Consider the following 14,673-nt stretch of genomic DNA (forward strand, 5'->3'; position numbering starts at 1 on the left):
GTGTGAAGGAATCTGCATTTTTCAAATTTAATTTGTATATTTTTGAGGCAGGCCCTAACTTAGAACAGAAACTGAACTGAGAAATGAAATTGAAAGGGAAGCACAAAAAGTAAACCTAGAATTGAAACTGAACTTCCCAGTTTCTAAGAAAACCACAAACAAACTGAATTTGGGAAATCAAAACTGAAATGTTGTTGAAAGATATAAAAGAACACAGTTCAGTCCAAGCAGCAGTAACAGTTGTTGAGGCCACTGATGCAGAACAAGCAAGCTGAAGAAAACTGAAGATGACAGTACAGGTTCAGAAGCTGAGAATAATATGCTGCAGCTGTTTCTGTTACTGAAAGATAAGATTGGTGGGCTTACCCCATTCAGACTGAAGTGAACAGGTTCTGTAGACATAGGCCATTTATGGTGAGGACTATGCCCGTGGAACTCAGGTTGGTTGTGCACTGCTGTCAACTGGAGGTCAGACTAGCTCCCAGAAGGAGGGGAGCTGAAATTCCTTATGAGGAAGAAAGAGCTTGAAAGACTTTGTGACTCAAACTGATCACTAAAATCTGAGTGGTCTGCTGAGGCAATTAATAACACCTGCCTTAGTTGTTACTGCCATTTAATTTGCAATTTATCATTCAACCACAATTTGCTTGTTAATTCATATTAAACTTGTAAATTCTGGATGTTAGAGCATAAGATAGATTGTATTTAGTCTTTGCTTTGTTTACACTTGTACAGTAAAATATTATTCTGTTTTTAAACTGTGGAATCTTGTGGCTTCATTCCTTTAGCAAATAACTGGGACTTGCAAATTTTGTCTACTTCAAAAAACAAGTTACTGGTTTCTACAGACAAACAGTGTATACTTTATTATTGAAAAAATATGAATTCTCATTTCTCTGTGTGTTTTGAGGGGCAGGGTAAAAAAGCAAGATACAGATCTTGACAGCTGAATCAGGGAAGGTGTTTGGTCATATGTAATAATGTGGTAATATAGTCACATACCGAAGTAACTATATACTATATACATAACATTTTCTATATTACAGAAACTATACAATGTTTCATTTGGTACTGTCCTCATCAAAACAAGTTGGATAGTAAAATCAAATGGAAGGACCTTTCAAAGAACAAAATCTTTCAATGCCAGAGTCTGAACGTTTTTGTTTGAAAGAAGGAATGGGGGAGTGATGTCAGCCAGGATGCTGCTCTGGTACAGGAAGCATCGTATGTTTCTCAAATGAAAACTAGGTTTCGTGCCAACAATTGTTCCGTAATGAAAAATATTTTTAAAAATATCCTTCTTTACTGGGGTGCAGCACACCTCACCCTCTGAGTGTAGAAATATGCAGCACAGGAGGCAGCCATGTGGTGCAATATGCAATTATTGGCTCTTTGAGGAAGTTATCTGATTTGTCCAACTTCCTGCTCTTTCCCCAGAGACCCACGAATTTTTCCTTTTGAAATATTTATCCAACTTACATTTGGAAGTTACTCATGAATCTGCCTCCACCACTTGTTTAGGCAGTGCATTCCAGATCTTAATTCACTGGGTAAAGAAATTCTGCTCATTTCCCACCCCTATTATTTTGTCATCACCTGAAATCTGTACCTCACACAATTGGTTATTCTTTATCAGCCAAGACAGTGGGTGTTGACAGGCAATTCAACCACAGAAAACCATGTGATGAATCCAATCCTGCCCTCACCTCAGGGACAGTAGAGGTCGCTGGTTCATGGTTGAGAGTGAGAAACTTGGATTATCTTAAGTCTTTTCTGAACCCAGGTTCACTGAGCCTCACTACTGCCCCAGCTAACCAGACATTAGTCTGAAATTATACGGCTCTTTTAAGAATCATTGCTTGCGATTTTTATGTCCTCATCTGCTTGCTTATTTCTTTTTAGTGAGTCAAAAAAGTGACTGGATTTCAATTATAATAAAATGGATATTAAGCCTGTGAAAGTGATCAGGCCAATTAGAAATAAGTTCTTTCCATATTTGTTAATTCATCACTACATCAACAATTTTACTCAGGATGGCTAGAGTGGAAAGAAAATCATACACCTACACTAAAAAGCACACTTCTCAGATTGGGATCGAATTTTATTGTTGGGACAGTGTGGAGGGAGCTTTACTCTGTGTCTAACCCATGCTGAATGCATGGAAGTGTTTGATGCTGATACTGGATGCCTGGAGTGGAAAGTGCTCCATTCCCCAACACAGATATCATTCTGCTTGATGAGCAAAAACTGGAGACTGTATTTTTCAATAAACAATGTCTTTATGAAGAGTTCTGAAGTTGGGGCCATATGTTAATATGTTTAACATCATAATTAGTTGGTGTTTTCCTCTAAGGAATGTGGTAATGACTTTCAAATTATTGGATCAATTCATATCATCCCACCCAACAACAGTTTGCTCAAAATTCAACCACAAACAGAATCCTAGCAACATTGTGGAGCAACAAAGATTCCAGAGACAGTCGGGTGAAACCAGGAATGATGGGGCTCCCCCAAGTTCAACTGATGGCCATTCAACCAGGGACCACTGTTCAATAATTCCTCATGCAGCCACAATGTGCCGAGGACAGACTCTTCAGTTCAACGCCTGCCAAAGATCTAATCGCTGCATTGGATTGGGATGACTTTGTGATGCAGGGATCTGTGATCCATTCTTCCCCTTCCTCTTAAACTCTATGCATTGTCTTTTTAACACATTGCTATAATTTTTCTGTCTACCAGTGACAGGACATTGGATCAACACGCCAGCTCACATTTGGGTTTCTTTCTGCTGGCTTGACTCCTGTGCACTGCCCTTACCCCCAACCCCCCCCCCCCCCCACCTCTCCTATGCTACCTCAGACGCCCATCACCTTTGACTGGTCCCAGTTCAGATTTGGGGTCATCTGATAGAGAACTCCAGCTAGTCTTTTGACAGGGTGGCAGTAATGGGCATGGTGAAGGTTCCACTGCACAGGTGTTGGTAGCTGACCAGAACTTGCCCACGCTCTCGTACACCCATGATTCCAGTGGTTTTCCAACTAGCTGAGCATTACTTAAAGCCTCCTTCACTGCGACATCTGGTGGAGGAAGGTTCAGAATCCCACTTAGGTGCTGGAAGCTCTGGTCCATATACTCATTGTTCGGTGGGCCGGCGTGTAACCACTGGTCTTGTCCTGGATCACAGAAAGGAGAACAAATGTTTATTTTTATTGATTGACTGAGAATAGCAGCTGCAAGACACAAATGAGCAATGGCGGGCTTCCTTCCCCCTTCTCCTGACAGGGCAGATCCTAAGTCGGGTAATTGAGCCATTAATCCTGGCTGGTACACCAGTACAGAGGGAGTGCTGCACTGTCAGTGGCGCCATCTTTTGAATGAAATGTTAAACTGAGGCCTTGTCTGCCCTCTTAGTTGGATGCAAAGGATCCCATGGCACTATTTTATGAAAAGCAGTGTAGATATCTCCAGTGGCCTGGTAACTATTTATCCCTCAACCAACTACGCCAAAAAGCGGTAATACATTACAGTTTGCAGGATCTTCATGTGCACAACCTGGCTGCCACATTTCCAACATTACTACAGTGACTACACTTAAAACGTACTTAATTTGGTTATAAAGCCTTTTGGGATGACTTAAGATTGCAAAAGGCACTGCATAAATACAAATTCATTCTTTTTTAGGTGGAACACAATGGGATTCCAAGGAGCATCTGTTCTCTAATGATTCCATTGTAGGGGCCTTCCAGTCTGATCTTTCTCTTGCACATCACTTGGTTCAAACAGTTTACACCAATCACTCATGGCAAAGGGATCAGAATGGAATTGCTTTGTTAATTTCCCATTCTAGGTCAGGGGTCTAATCCTCACAAACCTCCACATAAAATAGGGTCTAACCTGGGGCATTCCTGGTCTGGGTGGCTCACTATAACACAGAGCCTTATAGAGTTAAGGGGGAGAGTTCCGTTAGTCAGTTGGAACCCAGCAATCCAGGGCACTTCCAATGTACTGTGCAGCATGGAGATCAGCTTGTAGTCTCCACCAATCCTGTGCTCAGCATCCTGACCATCACAGAAACAATAGTGTTGAGATCACAAATAGACAGACCAGACACTCTTTAAAGCAGAGAGCTACATTTATTCTCAAGCAATATATACAGCACTGAATGAGGCCATTTGGCCCAACATGGCCCTTTATCCAATAAGTCCCACTCCCCTTCCCTCATAGCCCTGCAAAGGTCTCCACTTCAAGTAAATATCCAAATCCTTTATGAAAATTATTAACGAATCTATGTCCAGCAACTATTCAGGCAGTGCATTCCAGGTCGTCACAACAACTCGCTGTGTAAAAATACTCTCCTCATCTCTCCCTGGTTCTTTTATCAATTACCTTAAATATACATTCTCTGGTAACTGACCCATCTACCATGGGCAATACACTCAACAACAACTTATATTTTTATGCCTTTAATGTAAAGAAAAGACCCAATGTGCTTCACAGGAGGTTTATAGAACAAAATTCCACACCAACCCAGATAAGGCCCAAAATTTGGCCCAAATGCCCAAAAGCTTTGCCAAAGAGGTAACTTTCAAGGGGCATCTTAAGAGAGGAAAGCGAGGTAGAGAGGTACATGTTGGGAATTTCAGAGCTTAGGGCCCAAACACTTGGTGGCACGGCCACCAATGGGGCAGTGATTAAAATCAGGGTTGCTCAAAAGGCCAGAATTAGAGGCTCACAAATATTGTGGTGGGGACCAAAGACAATTACTGCAGTCTTCTCAGTATTGAATTGGATGCAATTTCTGCTCATCCAGTTGTAAGATTTTGATAATGCTACTAATTTTTAGGCTTTTATATTAGTTTGAAAAAACATCTATGGATTTTATCTTAACCACCTTTTTGAACAGTTCAGCTTGAATTTCTGCCTGTGGGACAATTTACAGTTAAGGCTAGGAGCAGGATGGCAGCTGTTTGCAAGAAATTGATGTCAATGGATTTTATTATTTTAAAGATATCAAAAAGTCTGGGTTCAAGCAATTGGATTTGTTTTAATTACACTGTGCAATTGAGTGCTTCATTATGGCTTACAGAGAGCGAAGACGGCTGAGAAGAGAGTGACTGAGGCACCAGGCTACGCAGAGGGAGGAGCAGCACCCTCTAGAAGAAGGGCCGGCTGGGGTTCCCACACAGCCACAACAAGCTGTTGCTGCTAGGTGCCTAGCTAGGCTCAGGGTCTGCTGGTGGCACCTTTCATTCCTGCAGTGACCGAGAACCAGTGTTGCCAAAGACTGCGCATGTCTAGGGAACTGGTTGGTCACATCCGCCAATTACTGCAGGATTTGGCGCCACAGGGACATGGAGGGCATCCACTGCCAGTGGCCATGAAAGTGACCACAGTGCTCAATTTCTATGCCAATGGTTCCTTTCAGGGCTCCATACGTGGCCTCTAAGGGATATCACAAACCTCCACCCACATATGCATCCAAGACGTCACGGATACCATCTTTGCGACGGCACACAACTTTGTGCATTTTGCCCAGGACAGCCAGGATGCCAGAGCAACTGGATTTGCCCAGATCTTGGTTGCCCACAGGTGCAGGGTGCCATCTACTGCACTCATGTGGTACTCAGATCTCCATAACACGTGGTCAACTATGTCAACCGCAAGGGAATCCATTCACTGAATGTGCAGCTGGTGTGTGACCACCACAAATGCATCCTGCAGGTCCGTGCATCGTTTCCAGGGATTCCTACATTCTCAGTTGGCCACAGATCACTGAAGTGTTCCAGGGTCCACAGAAGCTGCAAGGATGGCTCCTCAGGGACATGGGCTACCCACCGAGGAAGTGGCTGATGACATCGGTGCGGCAGCCTCAGACTGCACCAGAGCGAAGGGGTAATGAGGCTTATGCTGCAACTTGCAACTTGGTGGAGCAGACCATCAGGGTGCTGAAAACGAGGTTCCAGTACCTGGGCCAGTCTGGTGGCGCCCTGCAATATAGTCCACAGAAAGAGTCATGCATTGTCATTGTCTACTGCTCCCTTTACAACCTGGTGCTGCAACAGGGAGAGGAGTTGGCTGAACAGCAGATGGAAGAGCTGGAAGTCTCCTCCAATGAAGGGGACGCCATTGGGGATGAGGGTGAGGAGGTCTTCGAAGGCGACGATGATGGGGATGAGGCGCTCACATTGGCCAGATGAGGCAGGCATGCTCAGGAGGCCCTCATAGCTGCTAGGTTTGTGGAGGATGACAATGGCATGCAGTGAGATGACACCATAGAACTTCACTTTGCATCAATGAATGTTTGACTCCAGTCTGGCTTATGGCAACACAGATAACCTTTGTGATAATGCTCCTGTCATGGGAGAAGCAGTGGAGGCCCTGATAGTCATTCGATTGCAGGAGGATCTTGACGACATGCAGTGAGGATGCTCCATATATCTTCATAAAGCTTCAGAGGATGTCTGACGCCTGTTTGGCCAAGGGCAGTTTGCTTGTGCTCTGTGATCAGGGTCATATCATAGAGACGCAGCCATGAAACTTTAGAAGCATCTGATCCTTTGTCCAGCTTCAAACCTGAGCCTTTCTGGAGCACAGCGCTACTGGTCACAGATGCTAAAAAGATGGGGCCATCCCCACCTTAAAGGTGCTGAGAGCACACAGAGAGGATGACAGAACTCTGTGATGCCCGCCCACGACATTCTGGCAGCAATGACAAGCACCATTGAGGTGCAGGCATCAGTAATGTATCCAGGGAGTGTGAGGCCGGACCATCACTTTGGTCTGAAGGCTGCACAAAGCACAGGGAAGAAGCCCTGGACTGAGATACCTGCTGTTATCTTCTGCTGAAAGGCTTCGCATCTGAGTGACATGAACGCTGCTCATCAGAACAAGAAGCCATAGGCAGGGAGTCATTCCTGGGAGTTTATTGACAACAGTGAAGAGTATGTACAAGTGATGAATACCCGTGCCCAGGCTGTGCAACTACATCTTCTTAACTTTCATAACCCTGCAACTAGGTCTTGATGCTCTCTGGCCATCCACAATGGAGGTGCAGCTAGCCTGCTGACTGTCTGTGATGACCTTGGCAGGCGTCCTCTGGAGGGCTGAGACTTGGAGAGCCCCGGATTGCTTTCGGGGTCCTGCTGTTTGGCAGTGGCACCCTCCTCGGCCTGTGGAGCTGGAGCTGCTGAGATCACCGGAAGAGGGGATTCAAATGGGCTGGCCATTCCTGGAGTCACCTGGATGGAAAGCTGTACACCTGCTGATCCTCTTCCCTAAGGGTGCCCAACAGCCCCTGGCTGACTCCTTGAAGAGAAAGGGTATCCACATCCCTCTCGTGTATATACTGTTGGAGGCCAACTATGGCGTCAGCGATGGAGTTGAGCCCGTGCACCAGTGCAGGAGCGACATCCTAATTCATGATCTCCATGGCAGCCGCCATCCTACCAGTTGGCATGCCAGTGCTATCACCTCAGCCTGAAGTTGAACCGAGCCCCTCGATCATGCCTTGCGACCTGAGGAGTGCAGTCAACATCCCCTCCTGATGTTCCCAAGCTTGCCTTTGCAGCTCCAGCAACTGTGACATGACCGAGTCCAGAGGCTCGTCATCTGGCTCAGGCTCAGCAAATATCTGGCCTCCAGCAGTCCTCTGAGTGCCAGGCACATGGGATGATCCTGCCACCACCTGCTGCTGATCAGACAGAACAATGTGCTCACCAGATTGCGATCCCGGGTCTAATGTAAAGCTAGGTCCCACCGAGGTGTGTGTCTCTGCGCTGGTGGAGGGTGTGGGAGAGCACTGTGATGGGGCTTCAAGGAGGGTGCCTCCAGATTCCTCTTCATAGATTTCTTTGGGGCCTAATTGGAGACCCTGAGTCATGGACTCCAGCGACTGTTTTTTAAATTAATTTGCGGGATGTGGGCTTCGCTGGCTGGGCCAGCATTTATTGCCCATCCCTGGTGGCCCTTGAGAAGGTTGTTGTGAGCTCCCTTCTTGAACCGCTGCAGTCCACAGTGCTGTTAGGAACCGAGTTCCAGGATTTTGACCCAGTGACAGTGAAGGAACCTCGATATAGTTCTAAGTCAGGATAGTGAGTGGCTTGGAGGGAAACTTCCAGGCTGTGGTGTTCCCATCTATCTGCTGCCCTTGTCCTTCTAGATGGTAGTGGTCATGGGTTTTGAAGGTGCTGTCTAAGGAGCCTTGGTAAATTTCTGCAGTACACATTGCTACCACTGTGCGTTGGTGGTAGAGGGAGTGAATGGTTGTGGATGTTGTGCCAATCAAGCGGGCTTTGTCATGGACAATGGCAAGCTTCTTGAATGTTGCGGGAGCTGCACTCATCCAGGCAAGTGGGAAGTATTCCATCACATTCCTGACTTGTGCCTTGTAGATGGTGGGCAGGCTTTGGGAAGTCAGGAGAATTCGCAGGTTTCCTAGCCTCTGATCTGCTCTTGCAGCCACAGTATTTATATGATCAGTTTCTGGTCAATGGTAACTCCCAGGATGTTGATAGTCAGGGATTCAGTGATGGTAATGCCATTGAACGTCAAGGGGAGATGGTTAGATTCTCTATTGTTGGGGATGGTCATTGCCTGGCACTTGTGTGGTGTGAATGTTACTTGCCACTTGTCAGCCCAGGCCTGGAAATTGTCCAGGTTTTGCTGCATTTGGACATGGACTGCTTCAATATCTGAGGAGTCGGGAATGGTGCTGAACATTGTGCAATCATCAGCACTTCTGGCCTTATGATGGAAGCAAGGTCACTGATGAAGCAGCCAAAGATGGTTGGGCCGAGTACACTACCCTGAGGAACTCTTTAAGTGATCACCTGGAGCTGAGATGACTGACCTCTATCAACCACAACCATCTTCCTTTAAACCAAGGCTTTAATGAGGTCAGGAGCTAAGTGGCCCTGGCGGAACCCAAACTGGGCGTCTGTGAGCAGCTTATTGCTAAGCAAGTGCCACTTGATAGCACTGTTGATGACCCCTTCCATTACTTTACTGACGATACAGAGTAGACTGATGGGGCAGTAATTGGCCGGGTTGGATTTGTCCTGCCTTTTGTGTACAGGACATACCTGGGCAAATTTCTACATAGCCGAGTACATGCCAGTTTTGTTGCTGTACTACAACAGCTTGGCTAGGGTAATGGCAAGTTCTGGAACACAAGTCTTCAGCACTAATGCCGGAATATTGTCAGGACCCATAGCCTTTGCAGTATCCAGTGCTCCAGTGTCTTCAGCCGTTTAGTATTATCAATTGGAGTGAATCGAATTGGCTGAAGACTGGCATCTCTGATGCTGGGGATCTCCAGAGGAGGCCAAGATGTATCATCCACTCAGCATTTCTGGCTGAACATTGTAGCAAATTTTTCAACCTTAGCTTTTGCACTGCTGTGCTGGGCTCGTCCATCATTGAGGATGGGGATATTTGTGGAGCCTCCTGCTCTAGCGAGTTGTTTAATTGTCCATCACCATTCACGACTGCATGTAGCAGGGCTGCAGAGCTCCGATCTGATCCGTTGGTTGTGGGGTCGCTTAGCTCTATCTATCACTTGCTGCTTATGCTGTTTGGCACGCAAGTCATCCTGTGTTATAGTTTCACCAGGTTGACACCTCATTTTTAGATATGCCTGGTGCTGCTCCTGGCATGCCCTCCTGCACTCTTCATTGAACCAGGGTTGATCCCCTAGCTTGATGGTAATGGTAGAGTGGGGGATATGCTGGGCCATGAGGTTACAGATTGTGTTCGAGTACAATTCTGTTACTGCTGATATCCCACAGTGCCTCATGGATGCCCAGTTTTGAGTTACTAGATGTGTTCGAAACCTATCCCATTTGGCACAATGGTAGTGCCACACAATACAATGGAAAGTATCCTCAGTGCTAAGGCAGGACTTTGTCCCCACAACGACTGTGTGGTGGTCACTCTTACTGATACTGTCATGGGCAGATGCATCTGCAGCAGGTAGGCTGGTGAGGATAAGGTCAAGTATGTTTTTCCCTCTTGTTGCCTCATCACCTGCAGTACCAGTCTAGTAGCTATGTCATTTAGGACTCGGCCAGCTTGGTCAGTAGTGGTACTGGGCCACTCTTGGTGATCTACATTGAAGTCCCCCATCCAGAGTACATTCTATGCCCTTGCCACCCTCAGTGCCTCCTCCAAGTCTTGTTCAACATGGAGAAGCGCTGATTCATCAACTGAGGGAGGGTGGTACGTGGTAATCAGCAGAAAGTTTCCTTGTCCATGTTTGACCTGATGCCATGAGACTTCAAGGGGCAGAGTAGATGTTGAGGACTCCCAGGGCAACTCCCTCCTGACTGTATACCACTTTGCCGCCACCTCTGCTGGGTCTGTCCTGTTGGTGGTGGTGTCTGGGACATTATCTGTAAGGTATGATTCCATGAGAATGACTATGTCAGGCTGTTGGTTGAGTAGTCTGTGAGATAGCTCTCCCAATTTTGGCACTAGCCCCCAGATATTGGTAAGAAGGACTTTGCAGGGTCGACAGGACGGAGTTTGCCGTTGTCATTTCCTGTGCTTAGGTGGATGCTGGGTGGTCTGTCCAGTTCATTCGATTTTTGAGACTTTAATACACGTTTGATACAACTGAATGGCTTGCTAGGCCATTTCAGAGGGCATGTTAGAGTCAACAACATGTAGGCCAGACCAGGTAAGGACGGCAGATTTCCTTCCCTGAACCAGATGGGTTTTTACAACAATCAACAATGGTCATCATTAGACTTATAATTCCCAATTTTTATTGAATTCAAATTCCCCCATGTGCTGTAGCGCAATTCAAACCCAGGTCCCCAGTGCATTACTCTTGGTCTCTGCGACTAGTCTAGCGACCAGACCACTACACCATCGCCTCCCTTCCAAGATGTGCCTGTGGAAGTAAGGGAAATAATTAGTGCATGGCAGTGGCCCGTGAAACAGGGCACATCAGTCACAGCATGGTTATTTAATGGATCTTGCACTGCTGGATCCTCACGTGGTAAGAGCACTGCCGACCTCACTGTCAGCACAGGAATGGTCCAGGTCCTCGCTAGCCAGCTGGATGGCTGTTTTCGAAGTCCATGAGAGCCTTGATTTCAGGCATTCCTCCACCAGTCTGCGACCTCTCCCTCTTACTGTGTGCCAGCCTGTCCTGCAAGAATAGAGATGGAGAGAGTGTAAGCAGGATGCCTGCCAGACCAGATGATAAGTATGTCTGGCATGTGTGGGGGGTGAGTGGTCCCATGGATGGGATGAGGACGTGAAGGTATGTGTGAGGGAGCAAATGGTGATGTCCCTTGAACCAGCAGTGAGTGAGGGTGCTGTGGATGTGTGATGGGTTTGTGAATGTGTGAGTTGAGAGTGATGAGAAAAGTGACTTACCCTGGCGGAACAGGGGAGATCTTTTATCCTCTTGCAGCATTGGTGGCTGTTCTCTTTTGAAGGGCATTGGCGCTGACTACTGCTGCCACTGCCTCCCAAGCCAAATTAGTGAGGTTGCTGCCCATCCTGCGGCTAGAGTGAGAGTAGTGGACATCATGGCGAGCCTCCACTGCATCCAAAAGGCACTCAAGGGATGCGTCATTGAACCTGGGGGTTGCAGTCATTTTGTCTTTCAGGCCATGTCTCCTTTGCAGCAGTCGTGAGCTGGAAGCACTGAGATGTGTGTGTGCAGCTGGCCTTTGAATATGTCGCCTGGCATGCTGAAGTAGCAAGGTGATGGTGCAGCGAGTGAATGAAAGCCGCCTGCCTTGAAAACGGCTTGTTTCCCAGGAATGCATAATTAATGTGGCAGGTTTGGGACAATACGACCGCACTTTGGGCAGAATCATCCCAGATTTGCACTAAGTCTTTGTTGACATAATTTTACCATGGCTTCTGCGCTTTGATTCTTCTGAGACACAGTTCACTGTAATATCAGTAATATCACTTCAGAGACAGAAGAAAGACATCGCCTGTGCTTGCAGCACTCAAGGAATCCTAAGACCTTGAGGGATAAGAACCTTCCATGTTGTCTTCATTGCTTTTGTTGAGTGTATGTAACATGTTGCTTAACAAATTCTAATTGATTCATAAATACTAGTTACTTGTACCTTGTTAGGTCAGGCACAATTGAGGACCCAACTGTTAGAAATTAGCAAATTAAGTATTTTAAGTATAAAGGTTTTATACCTCAAAACCCCTAAGCTTTACACAGCACTGGATGTCAGATAAGCAGTCGGATACTTTAGCAATAGTGGAGGAGTTGAGAGAGGTGGTGATTGAGGTAGAGCTGGGTGTCTCAGCATACATGTGAAAGCTAACACTGTGTTTTTGAATGGTGTCACCAAGGGACAGCATGTAGATGAGGAATAGGAGAGGGTCAAGGATAGATCCGTGAGGAAGTCCAGAGGTAATGGTGAGGGAGTGGGAAGTGGTAATCTGGCTACAATTAAATAGAGAAGAATCGAACTGGGTGAATGCAGTGCCACCCAGCAGGATGACAGTGGAGAGGCTTTGGAGGAGGATGGTGTGGTCAACCGTGTCAAAGGCTAAAGGCAGATCAAGAAGGATGAGGATGGATAGTTTATCTTTGTCACAATTATGTAGGATGTAATTTGCAACTTTGTTGAAAGCTGTTTTGCTACTGTGGCAGGAGTGGAAACCAAATTGGAGAGATTCAAACATGGAGATCCAGGAAAGATGGAAGCGGGTTTGGGAGGTGACAAAAGGTTTAGGATCTTTGGAGAGGAAAAGGAGGCGACGACAGATTATAAAAGAAAGGGAGATAGCACTGAAGGGATAGAATCGCTTATAATATGAGGATAAGGAAGGGAAGGTGGGTGGTCAGCAGTTTAGTGGGAATAGGATTGAGAGAACAGGAGGTGGTTCGCATGGACAAGATGAGTTAAGAAAGGATATTTGGGAGATGGGAGAAAAGCTAGAGAGAAATGCAGGTTCAGGGCTAGGGTAGGGAGAGCGTTAGAGGAAGTCTGGCCCTGTGGGCTAGTGGAATGGAAGGAAGTGACAGGCAACTGATCGGATTGTCTCAGTTTTAGTGACAAAAAAGTCTGTGGGCATCTTGCACTTCGTGTTGGAAATAAGGTCGGAGCAGACAGGGGAGTGATGTTTAAGAAGATGGTGTACAGTAGATAAAAGAGCTGGGAGTTCCAGGATGATCTTGGAATAGTGAGCAGTTTCAGCAGACGAGAGTAAGACCTTGTGGTACTTTATGTGGTCTAGTGAGATCTGGCAGTGTATGGCTAAACCAATTGTCTGTTATATCATTTCATCCCTTGGACTTTAGGGAGCAGAGATGAGGGCCGTATGAGGGAAACGACCAGGGTGAGAAAGTAATGGTTATATTGGGGACGAGGGGATCAAAGGTGGAGGTGATTAAATCAGTAGCTGCAGAAATGTTGTGGCAAGCAGAGGACCAAAGGCTAAAAAATTGGGATTTTGAAAGTGCAGTTGTAAGTGAACTGGGTTCAGGAACGGATACAGAAGAAGTACTAGGAATAGGACAAGGAAAAGGGATTTGGTTGGAGTGATACAAGGAAGTGATCAGAGGTGCTTTATATGCAATTGATACAATGGGAGTGGCAAAACGGCATGTGACGGCAAAGTCAAGGGCTGGCTATGCATATGGGTTGGGAAGTTTCCACGAAGGGAGAGATTTAGGGAGGATATGAGGGCAGTGATCTTAAAGGGATGAGAACATCACAGGATCACAGAATCACACAGTGCAGAAGAGGCCCTTCGGCTCATCTAGTCTGCACCGACATGTGAGAAACACCTAACCTAACTACCTAATCCCATTTACCAGCACTTGGCCCATAGCCTTGAATGTTATGATGTGCCAAGTGCTCATCCAGGTACTTTTTCAAGTATATGAGGCAACCTGCCTCCACCACCCTCCCAGGCAGCACATTCCAGACCGTCACCACCCATTGGATAAAAAAGTTTTTCCTCACATCCCCCCTAAACCTCCTACCCCTCACCTTGAAATTATGTCCCCTCGTGACTGACCTTTCAACTAAGGGGAACAGCTGCTCCCTATCCACCCTGTCCATGCCCCTCATAATCTTGTACACCTTGATCAGGTCGCCCCTCAGTCTTCTCTGCTCCAATGAAAACAACCCAAGTCTATCCAACCTCTCTTTATAACAAGGTCCCACACAGGAGTCTCATAAAGAAGGAAAATGCACATGGGACACAGGGTAATTTGATAAGGTGGATTTAAAATTGGCTTAGCTGTAGGAGGCAGAGAGCGATGACAGAAGGATGCTTCCGTGACTGGAAGCCAGTGTCCAGTGGTGTACCACAGGGTCTGTGCTCGGTCCCCTAATATTTGACCGATCGTGTCAGCCTGTTCCTGTCCCAAAGAACTTATTTCTTGCTATCTTGACTCCATTCTCTCTCCCCTTGTCCCTACATCTGCGATTTCTCTCACGCCCCACATCATATCAACAATTTCCAGTTCGCTTGCCCCAACCGCCTCCTCTTCACCATGGACGTCCAATCCCTCTACACCTCCATCCTCCACCAGGATGGTCTGAGGTCTCTCCGTTTCTTCCTCAAACAGAGGCCCGAACAATCCCCTTCCACCACAACTCTCCTCCGTCTGGCTGAACTTGTTCTCTCACTGAACAATTTCTCCTTAAACTCGTCTCACATCTTCCAAATAAAAAGTGT

At 46.5% G+C, this 14,673-nt stretch overlaps 1 protein-coding gene across 1 annotated transcript in view; it reads right to left on the bottom strand.

Moving 5' to 3' along the window:
• Positions 1 to 839: 839 nt before the first annotated feature.
• Positions 840 to 14,673, bottom strand: part of xylt2 (xylosyltransferase II) — a 324,124-nt gene continuing 310,290 nt past the window's right edge. The window contains exon 12 of the mRNA XM_041216822.1: positions 840 to 3,173. Coding sequence (XP_041072756.1) covers positions 2,851 to 3,173 — 323 coding nt within the window. The 3' untranslated portion in view covers positions 840 to 2,850. The remainder of the gene's footprint in view (positions 3,174 to 14,673) is intronic.

Source organism: Carcharodon carcharias, chromosome 22 (assembly GCF_017639515.1).
Source record: "Carcharodon carcharias isolate sCarCar2 chromosome 22, sCarCar2.pri, whole genome shotgun sequence".
Lineage (NCBI taxonomy): Eukaryota > Metazoa > Chordata > Chondrichthyes > Lamniformes > Lamnidae > Carcharodon > Carcharodon carcharias.